Source organism: Epinephelus fuscoguttatus, linkage group LG19, assembly GCF_011397635.1.
Source record: "Epinephelus fuscoguttatus linkage group LG19, E.fuscoguttatus.final_Chr_v1".
Taxonomy (NCBI): domain Eukaryota; kingdom Metazoa; phylum Chordata; class Actinopteri; order Perciformes; family Serranidae; genus Epinephelus; species Epinephelus fuscoguttatus.
In genome coordinates, this window is record NC_064770.1 from 33,710,388 (window position 1) to 33,727,390 (window position 17,003).

A 17,003-nucleotide genomic window follows, 5' to 3' on the forward strand; every position below is an offset into this window, starting at 1 on the left:
TTAGCAAAAATCATACAGACACTTTTTGACACAATAACAGTCAGAGGACAAACTGATACAATAGTAATTCTGGGCATAGTCTGAATCACAAAAATGTCCGGAGTGCCACATGTGCATCTCCTAATTACACCACAGAGCGCACACTTCATTCAGAATCAAAATAAAAGTTGGGAGTTGGAAGACATTTCTTTAATTGTCAAAATTTACAACACTTTGATTGCCACCTAGAATAGTATTTACACTGAATCTAAACAAACCAATATTCAATATTCAATATCATTAGGATTAACCATTGTTGGGCAGAGGTCTTTTGTTTCTTCCAGAGTCCAGGTTAAGGACTAAAGGGGGCCTGATTAAGTTTGAATGGCACCAGGGGCTTGTACTACGAAGCCAGATCAACATACCCAGGATATCTTTTCATTATGTGGTTTGACTGGTTTCATTTCTAATAAAATAGTATTCTTTTCCCCCAGTTCTCATGTCACAGGTGTCTCATGTTATTTTGAGCTGCAGTGTCAGAGTGTAAAAATAGCAACACTGTCACTGCAAATAAACTTTGCATAAGTTCCTGCTAAAATCATGTGTTAAGTGTTGTAAACGCTATCTCTGTGTTTGAAGCTCTGTTTTAAAACCTGTGAAAATAGAGCCCTGAAACAATGAATCCTTGATTCAGATCTAAGCTTCAACTTTCACATTAACAAGGTGACCAAAACATCATTTTTCCACCTCAGAAACAGCTACGGTACGATCATTTCTAAATAAAAAAGACACAGAGAAATTGATTCATGCCTTTATTCCAAGCCGACTCGACTACAGTGACACACTTTTCACTGGCCTTCCACTAAACACCACTGAGAGACTTCAGCTCGTTCAAAACTCTGCAGCTCGGCTATGAACCAGAACCAAGAGGAGAGCACATCAGGCCAGTCTGAGCTGCTCTGCACTGACTTCCTGTTACATTAACAATTGATTTTAAGCTCCTTCTCCTTGTATATAAAATATACAAAGCTGTACAAGGACTAGGACTGAGCTACATCACTAACTCCCTTATTAACTATTTGCCTCCAAGAACACTGTGATCATCTGCTGCTGGTTTATTGGAGGTTCCCAGAAACAGCAGGAACAGATATCAGGGAAGCTAGCTTGCTAAATATTTTTAAAAGCAAGCTAAAAATGTATCTGTTCCCTTTAATCTTTAACTCACGCTGACTTTTTTGATACAGGTTTGAACCTCTTTCTTTTTACACTTCACGCTGCTGCATCTCTTTTAAAATCGTACTTTATTTTATGATTTATAGTTTTACAAGTGGATGATTTTATGACTCAGTTAATCTATGTTTCAAACTGTTTTAAACGTCCTTTTATATTGAATTGCTTGCCTGTCTACGTAGATTGTTCCACAATGAAAATGAAAAAGCACCCTCACCGACCGTCTTCCTGCGGACCTTGGGGACACTCAGAAGATGGGTCCCCTGGGAGGGCAGGTCACGTGTGGGCGTGTATGCCATTCACAATTTTATATGTAAGCAACAGTCTGCTCTAACCTCTGCCGGAAACCAGTGGAGGGAGGCTAACATGAGAGTAATATGCCCCTGTCAGAACACGAGCTGCTGCATTCTGTACCATCTGAAGACCCCAAAAACTCCTCTTTGGCAAACCTGACAGAAGGGCATTGCAGTAATCTAGCCATAACAGAAGCATGAATAAGGATCTCAGCATCCTTAAATGAAAGGATAGGTTCCATATAGTAATGTCTCTTCGGTGAAAAAAGGCCACTCTGGTCCATTCTTATTGTAAAGCACGCTATGCTGCATTTCTTGTATAAAAGGTGTTATATAAATAAAGTTTATTACTATTATTAGCATTATTATTACTTTCTACTTTGCCACACCATGTCTCACTTTTGTTCCCAATCTTTTCCTTCTTCCAAGTCATTCACACTCACAGATAATATCTAATCAAGGTGCCATAATACCCGGTTACACATTATGGCTATAATACATTTGCTTATGTAACTCTGCAGTGGAATCTCAGCAGGCTGTTGGTATTTTTGCATGCAATATGTTGTCTGAATTGGACTGCTGCTCTCTCATAACTACACTGATACTGTGTGTAAGGTAATGTTACTGTTTGTGGGGAATAAAGACGACAAAACCAGATCACTCACTTGAATTTAAACATTTTATATTCTCATGCACAACAGGACATTTTTAAATGAAGATACATTTCCAACTGACTGCAAATCTACATCTCTCAGTGATTCATATTTCTTACAATTACTGACCAAGTCTCAAAGTCTCGTCTTTAACCGAACTGATAAACGTGGCATGTTTGTGTCTCTTAGCAGATCTTAAAGGAAGTCAGTTGGAGGTCCCCTGTGATTCTGATGTAGCTGATCACGTCCATGTTTTCACGGTTGGGAAACTGGATTTCCTGTCCGTCAGGAAGCTCCACTTCAAACACGTCTCCAGCCAGCTTCAGCACAATCTAAAACAGGAAAGACACTTAGAGATTTTCTGTTTGAGACAGAGATCTTAAAACCTCCAACAAATCCCACACCACAAACACAATTCACTTCCTCACCTTGACATCCTCGCCCCTTTTTAAGGGGTTGTGTATTTCCCGTTTCTCATCGCCCCAGCAACCAGCAGCCTTTGAGTTGCAAACTACAACCGCTCCATCAGTGTCATCATGGAAACGAGGGTTAAAGTGCAGTGCCAGGTCGTCTGCACCACAGCCGAGGTCAATCTGGAATCTGAGTGGATCAGAGATTATAAAATAGTCTTCAGAACGCCACACAGGATCAATATCAAACATATAATCACCAGGCCATTTACTAAAGAGTCACATTTTCACATGAATATTACCATTGATTCAGTTACTGTGTTTGTTTCGCTCACCTATCAGCATTATGCAGAATTATGCCCTTAATTTTCAGCTGATCCCCAGTTCTCAGATGCACATTCTTCAATTCAAGTTGCTGAGATCCAGAGTTGTGCCGTTCAGGGTTTCAAGCAATACAATTAGAAAATGAAAGGTTATTGTTAGTCACTGTTTTGTTTTTAATTAACAAATTAAAGGGTGCAAATTGATAATCTGTTCACATACAGTGAAATAAAAGCCGAAGCAGTTGAACTTACCATGCTCATTTTGGGTGCTGGAGTTGGGGAACAGTCCTGGAGCTAATGCAAGATTGAGGGTGATGGCACAGAGGAACAATCTTCTGCCCTGGAAGAGAACAAGTAAGCATGACTGTGAAGTTTCGCCTGATTTATAACGTGTAGCACAAAGGATTCAGTGAAAGGATTTTTAACTGTTACAATGGGGCCCATTCATCATTATGACAATCAAGAGGCCGATTCAATGCAAAGGGACTGTGTCATTTAATCATTGCTGGATTGGTTGTAGTCGGATTAATTGCCTCCTTAATCAAAGATCATGTTGTGAGTAACAGCTGCCACAGTGCCATGTTGAGTGTTTAAAGAAAAGATTTGTTTCCTCTCATGCCACGTCTTTTTTTATTCACAGAAAAACCTTTCAACAAATTTTAAAACATATCACACTAAGAAAAATAGACATAGGCTCATTATTCGTTTTTAAAAATCCCAGTATCTCGGTTTAAGAAAATAATTAACTTGATTATTATTTCTAGAAAAATATTATATCTATAAATTGATTTGGCTTAAAACACGACCATCCTTTTTTATTTTTTTTTTTTAAATGTACTTGACTACTATTAAAAAATATAACACCCAAAAATTATAATAAATTGGCAAAAGCTATTAGATTATTTAGACATTTCAGGTTTACTCCATTTGTTTCGCAGGGTTTTTGTTATATTTCTTTCGTTTCATTACATTTTATTTATTTGTTGTGCAACTGAATTTATTTTTTACATTTTTATATTGTGAAATATATTTTCTACAACTTTTATATTGAAAATCTGGAACATGCATACCTGTAAATAAAGTTAAATTTGTGTTAAAAAATGGCCTCTTACTCATACTGAGAATTCATTTAACACTGAGGAAGGTGGTTTTTCAATGGAGCATCAGAATAATAACAGAACAATTACAGCCTTATTCCAAAAAGACACTGTCACAATTCACACATAATCCCATTTTGGAAAGGTATACTAGAGACTGTGCCTTGGAGAAAAGTGTGGGCCTTGCCACTCAAGTATTTTCTTATTTTTATTTATTTATTTTTACATGCTGTACTCTGCAAAACTTTCCTTAAAAGATATAAACATGACATTGAGTCTGGCTGCTCATTTTGTAAAATATCAGTTGGAACTGGTTCACATTTGTTTTGGAATTATCCTCATACAGAGAACTTTTGGTCAGACATCCAAAGACGTCTTTCATTGCAGAATTTTCTTTTTGCTTTAAGGATGTTTTCTTTGTTGTGTTTAATTTTAAGATGTAAAATGAAGGAAAATGCTTTATGATATTTTTTTTGACTTGCTAAATACCACATCCACAAATGCATATTCAGTGGTTCTAAACTGGTCTGTCTGTATTCAAAAATGAACTAAAAAAAAATATCGATGCAATTAAATATTCAAAGAACTCAAAAGCTAAGACGGCTGTGCTGTTTTATGAAACCTTTGTCAGAGCATCTGTGACTGAATGTGGTGCTTTACTTTTGTCCAGGGGTGTCACATACAGCCCAGTTTTATCTCCAGTCAGTCGGACCAGTAAAACCATTAAATAATAACCTATAAATAACAACCCTTATAAATGTTTCCCTTTTTCAGTGTAAAGATTCTGAAAAGTTTTTCCACATTCAGTCAGTCTACAACTCACTTTTATTACATGCGTATCTCTTTAATAATTTCCCACTACAGCGGAAGCTATTGAAGAAACAGGTTAAGTCATCCCCTGCCTTACAAACCATTTACAGTCTATAGTTTTGTCATTGCCTCAGCAGCAGGGTTCTACCCATATTGTTTTAAGATAGAAGTCTGATACAGATTCTTTTGTACTGAAGCTGCTGGATGACAATATTTTGCACAATGTTTAATATCTTTAGATAGATAGATGGATAGATAGATAGATAGATAGATAGATAGATAGATAGATTAAATGTTGCAGTTTCTTCCTTTGGCCACTGGAGGGCAGTAAAAGTATTCATAAATCCTTTGAAGACTTTCTGCGAAAACATTAAATGGAATTTATATAAACTGATAGTGAAGTGTACATTAATACAAACAGTCGGCATAAACATACGGTTTTCAAAACCACTGAGAAATGTGGAAATCTTACGTTTAAAGTGAAAACGTTTAAAATTGTATTTCCCTACATCAACTTCCGCTGTTTTCCGGATGTGACGTAGAAAAGTAAACAGAGTAGCTGTCAGTGGATCCAGAAATTAAGATAATTGCGACTAAACGGAGCGATTTTTTAAACACATTTGCTTTTTATGCACACTAAGGAATATTTTTTTATGAGGAGCTGTTTCAAAGTCTAATAAAGGTAAATGGTTTAAGGCCTGATGATGTTTCTGAAAAGCTAAACATGCTATTCCACCTGCTAATAGCCTAACGTACAGTAGCTAGCAGCTAATAAGCGTTAGCTAGCAATTTTTGTTGCTGTTGGCTTCCGCCACTACAATGAAATATTAAAACAGTTGGTTAAATCGCATAGGTCGATGTATTTATTTTAGCTGGTACACGTATTTAGAAAAAAATTAACTGGCAAACATCGGGTCGTTAGCATGCACTGAAAGTTACCATCTGTTTGTCCATCTGCTGCAGCAGCTAGCGTCTTCTGTTCTGACTAACTGACTGAGCGAGGCTGCAGTGCTTGTCACTGTCCTGCTGTATTTTGGGCACGATTCCATCCAATAGATTCAGTATTTCCCACCGGAATGAGCTCACTTTAAATCACCTTTTTCCTTCACTGGTAGTTCATACTGAGAGAGCTGCTTGATGTTGACATTTCTGTCTTAATCTTTAACAGTCTCCAGGTGGACTCAAACAATATTTAACCTTATGGGTTTTGTTATAATCTCTCACAGGTCTCACGGGGACAGGAGTGACACTGTCCTACAATGTTCACAGACATGGACTACGAATTGGAGGAGGACAAGCTGTGAGCCATAACTATGTTTTCCCTTGTTATGATCTCTGCCATTCAGTTTTGTGTTTCAGTGATTACTGGGTTGTTAAATCTTGTGTTAATACACAGGACCACATATACAGACAGATCAAACCATGTTGAGACTCACGACACCTTTAAAACAGTTGCTAATACAGGGTGTCAGCAGGTCCTTAAGAAGTCTCACAATGTCTTAAATTTAGCTGTATAAATATTAGGCCGTAAAAGTCAATAAATTGTCTTAAATCTGAATTTGTGAGATCTTAATTGCCACAAACATTTGATCTAGTTTCATGTATAAATTTTTTAACTAGAGATGTATGGATACCACTTTTTCCTTCCCGATACCGATTCCAATCGCTGAACCTTAGGTATCTGCCAATACGAGTACCGATCCGATACCAGCGCGTAATATAAAAATGGATGGGATATGAATTGTTGTATGTCTCAACTCCTAAAACTCTATGTAAAATATTAAGAAAGAAATACATAATAGTAGAATGAATGCCATAAGTGTTGACACAGATCAAGACACAGGTTAAAGTGCAGCCACACAATTTGGTAAAAAAGACATTTTAAAGGCTACAGTAGAATGCTTTTGAAACTCTGCTCCGTTTCCGTTTTGTTTGCCTGTGGCGTGCGTATGCGTAATGACATGAGGCATTACATGGTATCAGATTGGTCATAGGCTGTACTCGCCGATACCCGATACCACACTTTAGGCAGTATCGGAGGCATTTCTGATACTGGTATCGGTATCATTACAACTCTACTTTTAACTCCTTTCTGGTGAAATGAGTCGACATGAAAGTCCACATTTCTGATGTCATCTTGAAACCTATCACTGAACCTAATACAAGCACTTCATACTTGCATTTACCTGTTTGCAAAATGTAAATTAACTTAAATGACTCAAATAACTGGCGGCACGGTGCTACGTGGGTTTCTCTAGGCACTCCAGCTTCCTCCCACAGTCCAAAGACATGTAGATTGATTGGTGACTCTAAATTGTCCGTAGGTGTGAATGTGAGTGTGAATGGTTGTCTGTCTCTATGTGTCAGCCCTGTGATAGTCTGGTGACCTGTCCAGGGTGTACCCTGCCTCCCGCCCGATGTCAGCTGGGATAGGCTCCAGCCCCCCTGCGACCTCTAACGGGATAAGCAGCTTCAGAAAATAAATGAACTCAAATAACTATATTCCCATATAAAATCTGCCTCTGCATAGGAACACATATTATTTAACCAGCAATCCTTGAATGAAAAAAATCTTATTTGTCAAAACATCAGTTTTAAATTGTCATGAAAAGTGCTTAAAAAGCATTAAATTGAAGTGTCTGATACCTGTTGACACCCTGTAATAGTGTAAGTGCATATATGAACTCAGTATTCATAACATTATTGAAGTAATCATTTATAACCTTGAAGATATCCTTAACTTCTTAGATTTGCCCAAATACAGGGTCGACAAATTGCTGCAGATCTCAATACATCATGTTTTCTCCCCATAAACAGAGGGATACCAACTGTTCCTGGTACTGTGTGTCTGAAGAAAGACGCTAATAACCTTATTGGGATCAGCATCGGCGGTGGAGCACAGTACTGTCCTTGTCTCTACATTGTCCAGGTTGGTACAGAACAACTGATTACAACTGTGTTTATGAATCTATCTCAGAACATTTCTATCAAGTATTAAAGTGTAAGAACAGATATCTGAGTTACTGGTACCTTTTTAATGTGGTTTCCGTTGTCTCGCAGGTCTTTGATAACACCCCAGCAGCTCTGGATGGGACACTGGCGGCAGGTGATGAGATCACAGGCGTGAATGGGAAACCAGTGAAGGGAAAGACCAAAGTGGAGGTGGCCAAGATGATTCAAGCTGTACAGGTACACAAATACTGGGAATGGAATCACAGTCTAGAGCCATTTACAGTCCTGAACAACACAAGGATATACTCAGATGGCTAATTATTTACTTCTCCCACAGTTCTGTGGACACACAGTCTAGATTTGGACAAATTCCATGCACTCCTCTGTGTTAGTGATTAAAGTACATGATGACTAAGCTAGAAAATTAAACCTAACTGTCTGCCAGATGCAGATAATGTTGTTTGTCCTCTTGGCCTGACAGCTGAAAGTTACACCAACCAAACTCCACACCACTAATGACCAGTGTATTTTAATAAATCCAAAAAACAAAACTGATCACATATAACATGAATAGAAACATTCAAAAGGAAACATTACTCACATTTTTGTGTCCGGCTGTGGCTGCAGATTTATCACCGAATAGTCCAACAGTTCACTAATTGTACAGTGTGTTCAAACCGACCATCAGACTGTGGAGAAAAGAGACTTCACTGGTGTTCAGCTGTGCTGAAAAGATCAGGACAATAGCCCCAAAGCATTTGGCATAACGTCACCAGTGCAGAGTGGCTGTGTTGTTTTTGGCTTCCATTGTTTGCGCCCAAAAAATTCCCTGACTTCCTGCGTGATGGATTAAAGACGGGGTGCAATGTGGGATTTAAAGGATTAGATTGTTTTGCTGGTGGCCATTCAGTGCACATGAATGTGTATGTGAATTGTACCGTCGGCAACATGAAGCTGGAAAAGTTTGCACATTATCAGTTTTATAACATATTGTATTTTTATTTTATAAAATTAAATGAATGGAAGATAGGTTTAAATATATAGCGTTTATTTTTTGTTGTTGATTCAACAGTGTATCTCTTGATGATGTTTTCACAGGGAGAAGCAGTAATCCACTACAACAAACTGCAGGCAGACCCCAAACAGGGGAAGTCTCTGGATATAGGTATCTCCTCGACTCGAGTCATTGTTTGGTTATACTACTGCATATGGCTTATGTATTGCGGTATTATGAGTTGCATTCTTCCCCCATCACTGTACATTTTATCCACGGCTGTGTGTGTGTGCATTTAACACGTATTTTGTGTGTTTCAGTGCTGAAAAAAGTCAAACATCGGCTTGTGGAGAATATGAGCTCAGGCACAGCAGATGCTCTTGGACTCAGCAGAGCTATTCTATGTAACGGTGAGATTATTATTATTATTATCATGAGCTTCCTGATTTTATTAGTGAATTTATCTAGAGAATGTGAAGGTTCATCACGCTGTTTGAGATGCTGGTGCCATCTTTGAGGTGCATGCTCTGTTACTTAAAATGAGATAGTCGGCAGTAGCAGTAGTAGTGCATTGCGGTCTGTAATCCAGCCTTGGGCCATGTTAGGGCTTGGCGATTTAATGACTATGTATAGTACATCAATATATTTTCAAGCAAGAAATTTAGACATTGTTTATATTGATATCTCAAGTTGTGCTACATAACGCGTACCAGTGTGCACCTCTCCTCTGTCACACTCTCTGCACAGCTCCACCCCACTCAATCACTCACAAGTTCTCCATCAACACACAGAGACACAGAGCTGCTCCTCTGTTTAATGAGTCTGCTACTTAGTCTACAGTGAGACATCGGTCTGTATGTTGCACGTGCTACGCTAAATCAGTCTGTGAGATGAATGAAGTTACCGCAGCACACATGCAATCCAGTGCTGCCCCGCTAGTTTGTGTGTGAGGTGGATCAGAGCGCGCTGCCGTTCTTCTTGGGTAGTTGTAGTTTTGTGACATTGAGACAGCGCCTGGATGCAGGTGACAACACAGACGTTTCATATAAAAGAACTATATAACGCGGACAATGAGTCTCCGTCCCTCCCTTGGCCTCTCTGTTGATGCTCTGCATAAATAAGATTAATAGAATAAATAAATAAAAAGATTTAAATCATTTTGCAGCACTAGATTCATCTGAAAGACCATGATAAATGACTTTTAAACTCTGCCCACAAAGATTTTTAATTGTTCCAAACTACAATAGCTGTAGGCCTACTTGATAGTTTTATACTCATGCTATAGTTTTTGTGTCCCGTGCTGCAAACCTTTAAACCTCTGTAGCTCCAGTGCCATGTGCAAAACAGTTAACTTACAGGATTTTGCATCTTATTTTGATCACAGCCTGTTTCTATAAAAGTGCTTGTGACATCTGAAATGTGGCTTTGACTTGCAACTGAAAACATGTAGGCCATTCCATAGAAACTACCAAGACATATATTGTGTATCTCCAGTCAGCCTGTAAATACCGAGATATGAATTTTTGTCCATATCGTTCGGCTCGAGGCCACGTCATAAGGATCTGTGTTGTTTGTCATGATTATTCTGCCCAAATACTTTTGGCTAGCCAGCTAACAGGCACAATAACCCAGCACTGAACACAAGATGGCACCCTCGTCCGAAACATTTAACATATCGTCACCTTTGCATTCTCTATGGGTAGATTTAAAGCTCTGCTCATGAGGATTCCTTTAACTTTACAGATGGGCTGGTAAAAAGACTGGAAGAGCTGGAGAAGACAGCAGAGCTCTACAAAGGTGAGGAATAATTAAATTTCTGATCATAGACTCTGGCAGAAGCAATAAAATCATTTTTAAATGAATATTTCATGTCACATTATTGACTTCTTTAGTAAGTGGCCACATAGTAAATCACACTGAACAGGTCTTGAATCATCTTGCAGGCCCGCTGGCTGCACATTATCTCTGATGTAGTTAAATGTGTTGAATGAGATACCTGTTAATCTGCTGTTTTAATCAGATACTCTGTGTTAAGGATGAGTTACTGTAAAGTTTCTCCTGTTATTGTTTGTTCAAACCAATGTGTCATTATTCTGTTTGCTTGCAGGGCTGATGGAGCACACTAAGAGACTGCTCAGAGCTTTCTTTGAGCTTTCTCAGACTCACAGAGGTGAGTTACTGTGATCATAAACAAACTCAACAGCATTTTTTACCTGTCACATTGACTAGCAAAACTCTATGTATCTGATTGGTTTTTTAAAATCTTACCCTCCAGCGTTTGGCGATGTTTTTTCTGTAATCGGGGTGAGAGAGCCGCAGGCTGCTGCCAGCGAGGCCTTTGTGAAGTTTGCTGATGCTCACCGCAGCATTGAGAAATACGGTATTCAGCTGCTAAAGACCATCAAACCTGTAAGTACAGATTAAAGTTTGGATTTGAAGCACTGACTGTACTCGACAACACTCAGACCTCTTAAAGAGAATCTTTTACATGAATGGAAGTACAAAACACACACTTTTTTGTTCGAGGGGTAAGTTTGGTATTTTTTAACCTGGATGCTATTTTCCCATGTTTTTGTGTTTAAGTGACTAATAGGAACTCCTGTCGTCGTCACCGTCAATATACCTCTGCTAAAAGTGTTTGTTTTTGCCACTGACAGGCTCAGATTATTATTCTAAGCATCTGACAGCATCATGGAAAGGATCCCTACACAGATGGGCTTTTTTTTGTTGAAGAGTAAGATCAGTTTTGTTTAACCAGACTCCATTTAAATAATGGCTGATTTTATCATGTATAGAGGCAGCATGTTTTCATATCTAACTGGGTGAATTAAGGTTTTTTAATCATCCAAACCAGAGTTCCTGATTGTTGGAACAGTGGAGGGATGAAACAAGATGGTTTTTGTGAGTTTCATTTTGTTTCGGTTGACTTTCAATGAAGTGTGTTTTACAAGGATAAAATTCCTGTTTATTTAAATGGAGTCTGGTGGGTTTGGTGAAAGGGATTTCAGGGCATTTTCGGGTTAAACAAAAAGGATCTTACTCTTTAACAAAAAAGGTCCGTCTCTGTGGGGATCCTTAACACAATGTTGTCACACACTTAAAATAATAATGTGAACATGTCAGTGGCAAAAACAAGCACTTTTAGTGGACGTACATTGATGCTGTGAATATGAGTGGTTACCTGGCAGCCTGTTTCGCCTCTGAGGACTGCAGCACTTTTGCTCTATACTGGACCAGTTTCACAAACTGTTGTTCCCATTAGTCACGTCGACGCAAAAACATGTGAAAATAGGGTCCAGGTTAAAAAATACCGACCTCACCTTTAAGATGTCAGGAGTAAATCTGAAACTGCTCTGTGCTGTTGTACATCTGTCGTGTGGATCTCATCACATGTGACTGTATGGACTGTCTGACTTCATATCAAACTTCAATCACGGTTTTATGCAGATGCTCCACGATCTGAACACGTACCTTCACAAGGCCATACCAGACACAAAGCTCACCATCCGCAAGTACCTTGATGTCAAGTTTGAATATTTGGTAAGGCAGCAGCACTCAGTGCCTTTTGGTTTTCGTGCAGTTCAGTGGCATCACTTGTAAATCTGTTCAACAAGTTCGCTGTCAGTCATCAGAGAAACAGCATGAATCCCTTGTGTCTTTCAGTCGTACTGCCTGAAGGTGAAGGAGATGGATGATGAAGAGTACAGCAGTATTGTGAGTTGATATTTTCACAAGTTTTTCAGGTTGCCAGCCACAAAGATGCATTGCTTTTACATCTCTCGGGATTGTGGTGCTCATGTTGTCAGAAGCAGTGATTAATTTTCCTCTTCCTACAGGCCATGGGAGAACCCCTGTACCGTGTCAGCACTGGTAACTATGAGTACCGTTTGGTGCTGCGGTGTCGGCAGGAGGCTCGCGCCCGTTTCGCCAAAATGAGGAAGGACGTTCTGGAGAAGATAGAGCTGCTGGATCAGAAACATGGTCAGTTGTTGTGTAGTTGAGCGATTTTTTTTTTTCCAGGCACCCACTCACTCAGGTGTAATCTGGCTCTAATAAGACACTGTCATCACATCCCTCACATGCGTCTGTTCACGTCCGTCCGTCTATCTGTCTGTCTGTTCCATTCTTGTTAACAAGATATCACGGAACGCCTTGGGGGAACTTTCCTCAAACGGCACAACAGCACAAACGTCCACTAAAATAATGTGAAACCACACCCCTGTGCCAGTTACATCTACCGGAAGTGAAAATGACCAAAAGAGCTTGTGCAGCCTAAACAAATACCAAACAACAGAGGTTAAATACACATCCTGGCTCCTACAGAGTTTATTAACATAGATACCCCACTATTTTCTCTTCCCTCTTCTTCACCTTCAGTCCAAGACATCGTGTTCCAGCTGCAGCGCTTCGTCTCAGGCATGTCACATTACTACGACGAGTGCTACGCCGTCCTGAAGGAGGCGGATGTCTTCCCCATCGAAGTGGACCTCTCCCGCACCATGATCAACTACGGCAGCCAGTCGTTCTCCTACACTGGAGACGAGGAGGAAGAAGAAGAGGGAGGAGGCGGAGAGGAAGGAGGGAGCAGCGCAGGGAGACAAGCAGAGAACGGCGCTGAGAAACTAATCGACGACGAATGAGAGTGAATGAGTGTGTGTGTGTGTGTGTGTGTGTGTGTGTTTGTGTTTGGTGTTCTCGAGGAGATGAAGTCCACCCCTCTGACATAACTGTTCTTCACTTGCATCTAATGTCAATGCACTCACCAAACAGCGATCCTTGCAGTGGAGTATAGCAGTTTAAATGGATAACACTATCGTCACAAAGGTGAATACTACTGAAAATTGCTGCTATGATATAACGCTGTACGTAGGTCTGTTGGTGGTGTTTTCTTTCTGGGATCCTCTGAATTCAACCGCTTTGTGATTACTGTACAATAACAACTGTCAGCCTAAAAGACTTCCTGCTTCTTGATGTGACCGTCCTCCACACATAAGCTCATTGCTTAATGACTGTGAGAGAGACACGACTAACAGAAGGTAATTTTATTTAAATCTAAATGCTATGGAGGAGTTTAAATGTGACAGAGTAGGATTTATATGCATATGAGGTGTGCCTTCTTAGCTCCTTATGAAGTGAAATGGGTCAGGGCTGCGTGTCAATGTGCATATTGTGGATTGTTAAACTTATATCTTTATACTTACATTTTTATTTTGTAATTTTCTTTGCTAAAAACGTAATATTTTGGATTCATTTGGCTACCTAAAATGATATTCTGTGGTTGATATTTAAAGGTCCAGTGTGTAGGATTCAGGGGGATGTATTGGCACAGATGGAATTCAATATAATGAGCATGTTTTCAGTAGTGTATGATCACTTAAAATAAGAATTGCTTTGCTTTTGTTACCTGAATGAGCTGTTTATATCTACACTGGAAGCACGTCCTCGTCTACAGAGATCACTTTGTTGCTACAGTAGCCCAGGACGGACAAACCAAACACTGGCTTCAGATGGACGTTATGCGTGTTTTTATATTGGCCACCATAGTTAGCAGCTCCTTCATGACGAGCAGAAACACACTGATTTCTTTTAACGTGAAACTCCTTTATTAAGTGGTTTTGCCGGTTAAAATCACCTAGTTTGTTTTTTTTGGGAGAGGAAGAGACCTCTGTGGATAATTCAACTCCTGGTAAAAAACCTCCTGAACATCTAGATCTTAGATTATCAGAGAAAAAAGCTGTGTACACATTAGCAGGTGCTGGTCTGCGTTGTGACCAGCAGCATAGAGAAACAATGATTTGTAACATAAAGGTGCTTTTATCAGTGTTTTCACCGGTTTAAATCAACAGGTCCATTTGTTTTGTTGAACATGAGACCTCTGTGGATAATTCAGCTCCCAGTAAAACCTTCATAACAATTAACATTGAAGGAATTCTAACCAGGAGAAGTTTCAGCTGGTTGCAATCTGTAATCCTCACTGCTAGAGCCCTCTAAATCCTACACACTGTTCCTTTAAAAATGACTTTTCTTCTTTGCTTAACAAACAAATGGCAGATGCCACTAAAGATATTATTGAAGATGACTGACGCAGAAATAATTCTGCTCCTACATGAAGAGTTTGTTACGTGCAGCTGTTACATTCCTTTGTTTTTTTTCTCCTCCTGAGCACATTTTGAGTTGATTCACAAAGGAGAGACTGCATCTGTCACAGAGTCTGAAAAGCTTCACAACCAAAGTCTTTTTTTTAATGTCATACAATCTGTTTCAGCTACTCATACATGCCCACAGTGACATGTTTTTACATTCCAGCAGCACCCTGCAGTGAACACTGAGCTTTACTACTGTGGAAATTGAATTTTAAAAAAATGCAAACATACAGTTCATATAAATAAATATATTCAAAAAGGGAAAGGGTGTAATAACATTCTTGTCATTTCCACTTTATTTATTCTTTTTGTGAAGGTATATTCAGAAGATTTGATGAGAGAAATTGATTCTATATTTTAGTGGATATAATTCTACGCCTCTGTTTTGTTTTGTTTTTTTTAAGATTTACCGCTGTCAAACACTTGGGGGCAACATCACACCAGATAACCCTGTCCAGCAGCCAGCAATGAGTGCACAGTGTTGAATTAAAAAAACATTTTATTTGTGTATTGTTGTTTTTTTTCTGAATAACCACAGGATCTACTATGTGTTATCTTTCACTGCTCGGTTCCCAAACACCTGGCGGGAAATAGATTCATTTGGACTTAAATGTATCATATGAACCTTAAAGGGGAACTACGGCACTTCCCAAAAGTCATATGTTATTTCTGTGGTCCACGACAGTCTAAAAATATAAACTCAACTTTGTGATGTCATAGCGTATAAGGAAGGTCTGGAGCTGCTCCATAGACAATGAAATGGGAAAGATGCTTTAGATCAGCGGCTCCCAACTGGTGGGTCAGTGGGTCACGGCTCCATTCTGAATGGACCACAAGTGACTTGCAAACACGTCAAGTTTGTCGAAAACATTTTATGTGTGAGTATGAGTGACTAAAGGTGTGTTCCAAATCACATACTTTTTGCTTTTAGAAAGTACTTTAAAAAAAGTTTGCATGCAGTGTGCACACAGTCAGGACATACTACTTGTAGTGGCTATCCTATACTTTTAGCCGTTACTGGTTGCTAATTGGCTGAATTCTTTGGTCGTGTACTCAGAAAATTACTCCCAAACTTTATGAATGCTGTCAATCATCATTCGTTTATTTTTATTAAGTGTCCATAATGTTCGTAGAACTTCCAATAACTTAAACACAAACTTCAAATAAATAACAGCCATGTACTTTTTACCCAGAGCACAGTCGAAAAATGTTTGCCTCCTTACATCAGCAACACCTGTGCTTACTGGGAAGAACTTACAGGGATAGTGCACCTTACCTACTCACCCATATGCCGAGGGAGGCTCAGGTGAAGTTTCAGAGTCCTCACATCCCTTCTGGAGATCCAAGGGGAGAGGGGCTAGCAACAAAACACCTAATGCAGGCTGACGGCGCCCCAGATTAAAACGTCCAAAAACACATGAATTGAAACCACAAAATATCTCCATACTGCTCGTCCGTAGTGATCCAAGTGTCCTGAAGCCCGACATAAAAAGTTGTTTGGAAGAACGTCATTAGAACTCTGTTTTTAGCCTCATTGTAGCCTGTAGCTCTAACTGCCTCTCTGTGCACCGTGCTCACGTGTGCACGCTTGCGCGCGAGACCAGCGAAAGCACGTGAACACACATGAAGGCGGTGCACAGAGAGGCAGTCAGAGCTACAGGCTACAATGAGGCAGAAAACAGTTCAAATGACCTTTTTCCAAACAACTTTTTATGTCGGGGCTTCAGGACACTTGGATCACTACGGACGAGCAGTATGGAGATATTTTGTGGTTTCAGTTATGAGAGTTGTGCTGCTACCCACTCTCCCCTTGGATTTCCGCAAGGGATGTGAGGACTAAAACTTCACCTGAGCCTCCCTCGGCATATGGGTGAGTAGATAATGGCTGAATTTTCATTTTTGGGTGCATTATCCCTTTAAGTACCATGGCCTGCCAAAGCCTGTGATATACGTCGCATAGTGGCATGGTGGGATATTACACATATGGCTCAACACACCAGCCCCTAATTGCTTCTGGCAGAAGACAGAGCAATTCTAAAAACAATACTTAAGGGAGCCATGAAAAGTGCATAACAAACAAAACACAAATAACTCATGCAGGATTTCTTATTCTTGAATT

The 17,003-nt window shown here is 39.6% G+C and overlaps 2 protein-coding genes across 3 annotated transcripts; one reads left to right on the forward strand and one right to left on the reverse strand.

The window, feature by feature from the left end:
* Positions 1 to 2,162: 2,162 nt before the first annotated feature.
* Positions 2,163 to 7,966, reverse strand: LOC125879928 (galectin-2-like). 2 transcript variants are annotated; one of them, XM_049562097.1, is made up of 5 exons: positions 7,826 to 7,966; positions 3,141 to 3,228; positions 2,901 to 2,980; positions 2,584 to 2,755; positions 2,163 to 2,487 (listed from the first exon to the last, which is right to left on the reverse strand). In XM_049562097.1, the coding sequence occupies exons 2-5, from the start codon at positions 3,147 to 3,149 to the stop codon at positions 2,341 to 2,343; spliced, it is 408 nt and encodes a 135-aa protein (XP_049418054.1). In that variant the 5' UTR covers positions 3,150 to 3,228; positions 7,826 to 7,966; the 3' UTR covers positions 2,163 to 2,340. The 2 variants fall into 2 exon arrangements, with proteins under 2 accessions (XP_049418054.1, XP_049418055.1); XM_049562098.1 differs by lacking the exon at positions 7,826 to 7,966 and adding an exon at positions 5,735 to 5,879.
* Positions 5,262 to 15,552, forward strand: pick1 (protein interacting with prkca 1). Its single transcript, XM_049562079.1, has 13 exons — positions 5,262 to 5,477; positions 6,022 to 6,095; positions 7,613 to 7,724; positions 7,856 to 7,984; positions 8,846 to 8,912; positions 9,062 to 9,151; positions 10,485 to 10,538; positions 10,849 to 10,911; positions 11,017 to 11,150; positions 12,189 to 12,281; positions 12,405 to 12,455; positions 12,578 to 12,722; positions 13,119 to 15,552. The coding sequence occupies exons 2-13, from the start codon at positions 6,055 to 6,057 to the stop codon at positions 13,379 to 13,381; spliced, it is 1,242 nt and encodes a 413-aa protein (XP_049418036.1). The 5' UTR covers positions 5,262 to 5,477; positions 6,022 to 6,054; the 3' UTR covers positions 13,382 to 15,552.
* The last annotated feature ends 1,451 nt before the right edge of the window (positions 15,553 to 17,003 follow it).

Bases quoted from the DNA above. Each gene is read 5' to 3' on its own strand.
- LOC125879928 (XM_049562097.1), bottom strand. The intron at 2,756-2,900 runs GTGAGCGAAACA...TGATCCACTCAG, and splicing joins ATTCTGCATAATGCTGATAG to ATTCCAGATTGACCTCGGCT. The intron at 2,488-2,583 runs GTGAGGAAGTGA...TTCCTGTTTTAG, and splicing joins AAAGGGGCGAGGATGTCAAG to ATTGTGCTGAAGCTGGCTGG.
- pick1 (XM_049562079.1), top strand. From the start codon at position 6,055: ATGTTCACAGACATGGACTACGAATTGGAGGAGGACAAGCT. The intron at 6,096-7,612 runs GTGAGCCATAAC...CCCCATAAACAG, and splicing joins GAATTGGAGGAGGACAAGCT to AGGGATACCAACTGTTCCTG. The intron at 12,282-12,404 runs GTAAGGCAGCAG...TGTGTCTTTCAG, and splicing joins ATGTCAAGTTTGAATATTTG to TCGTACTGCCTGAAGGTGAA.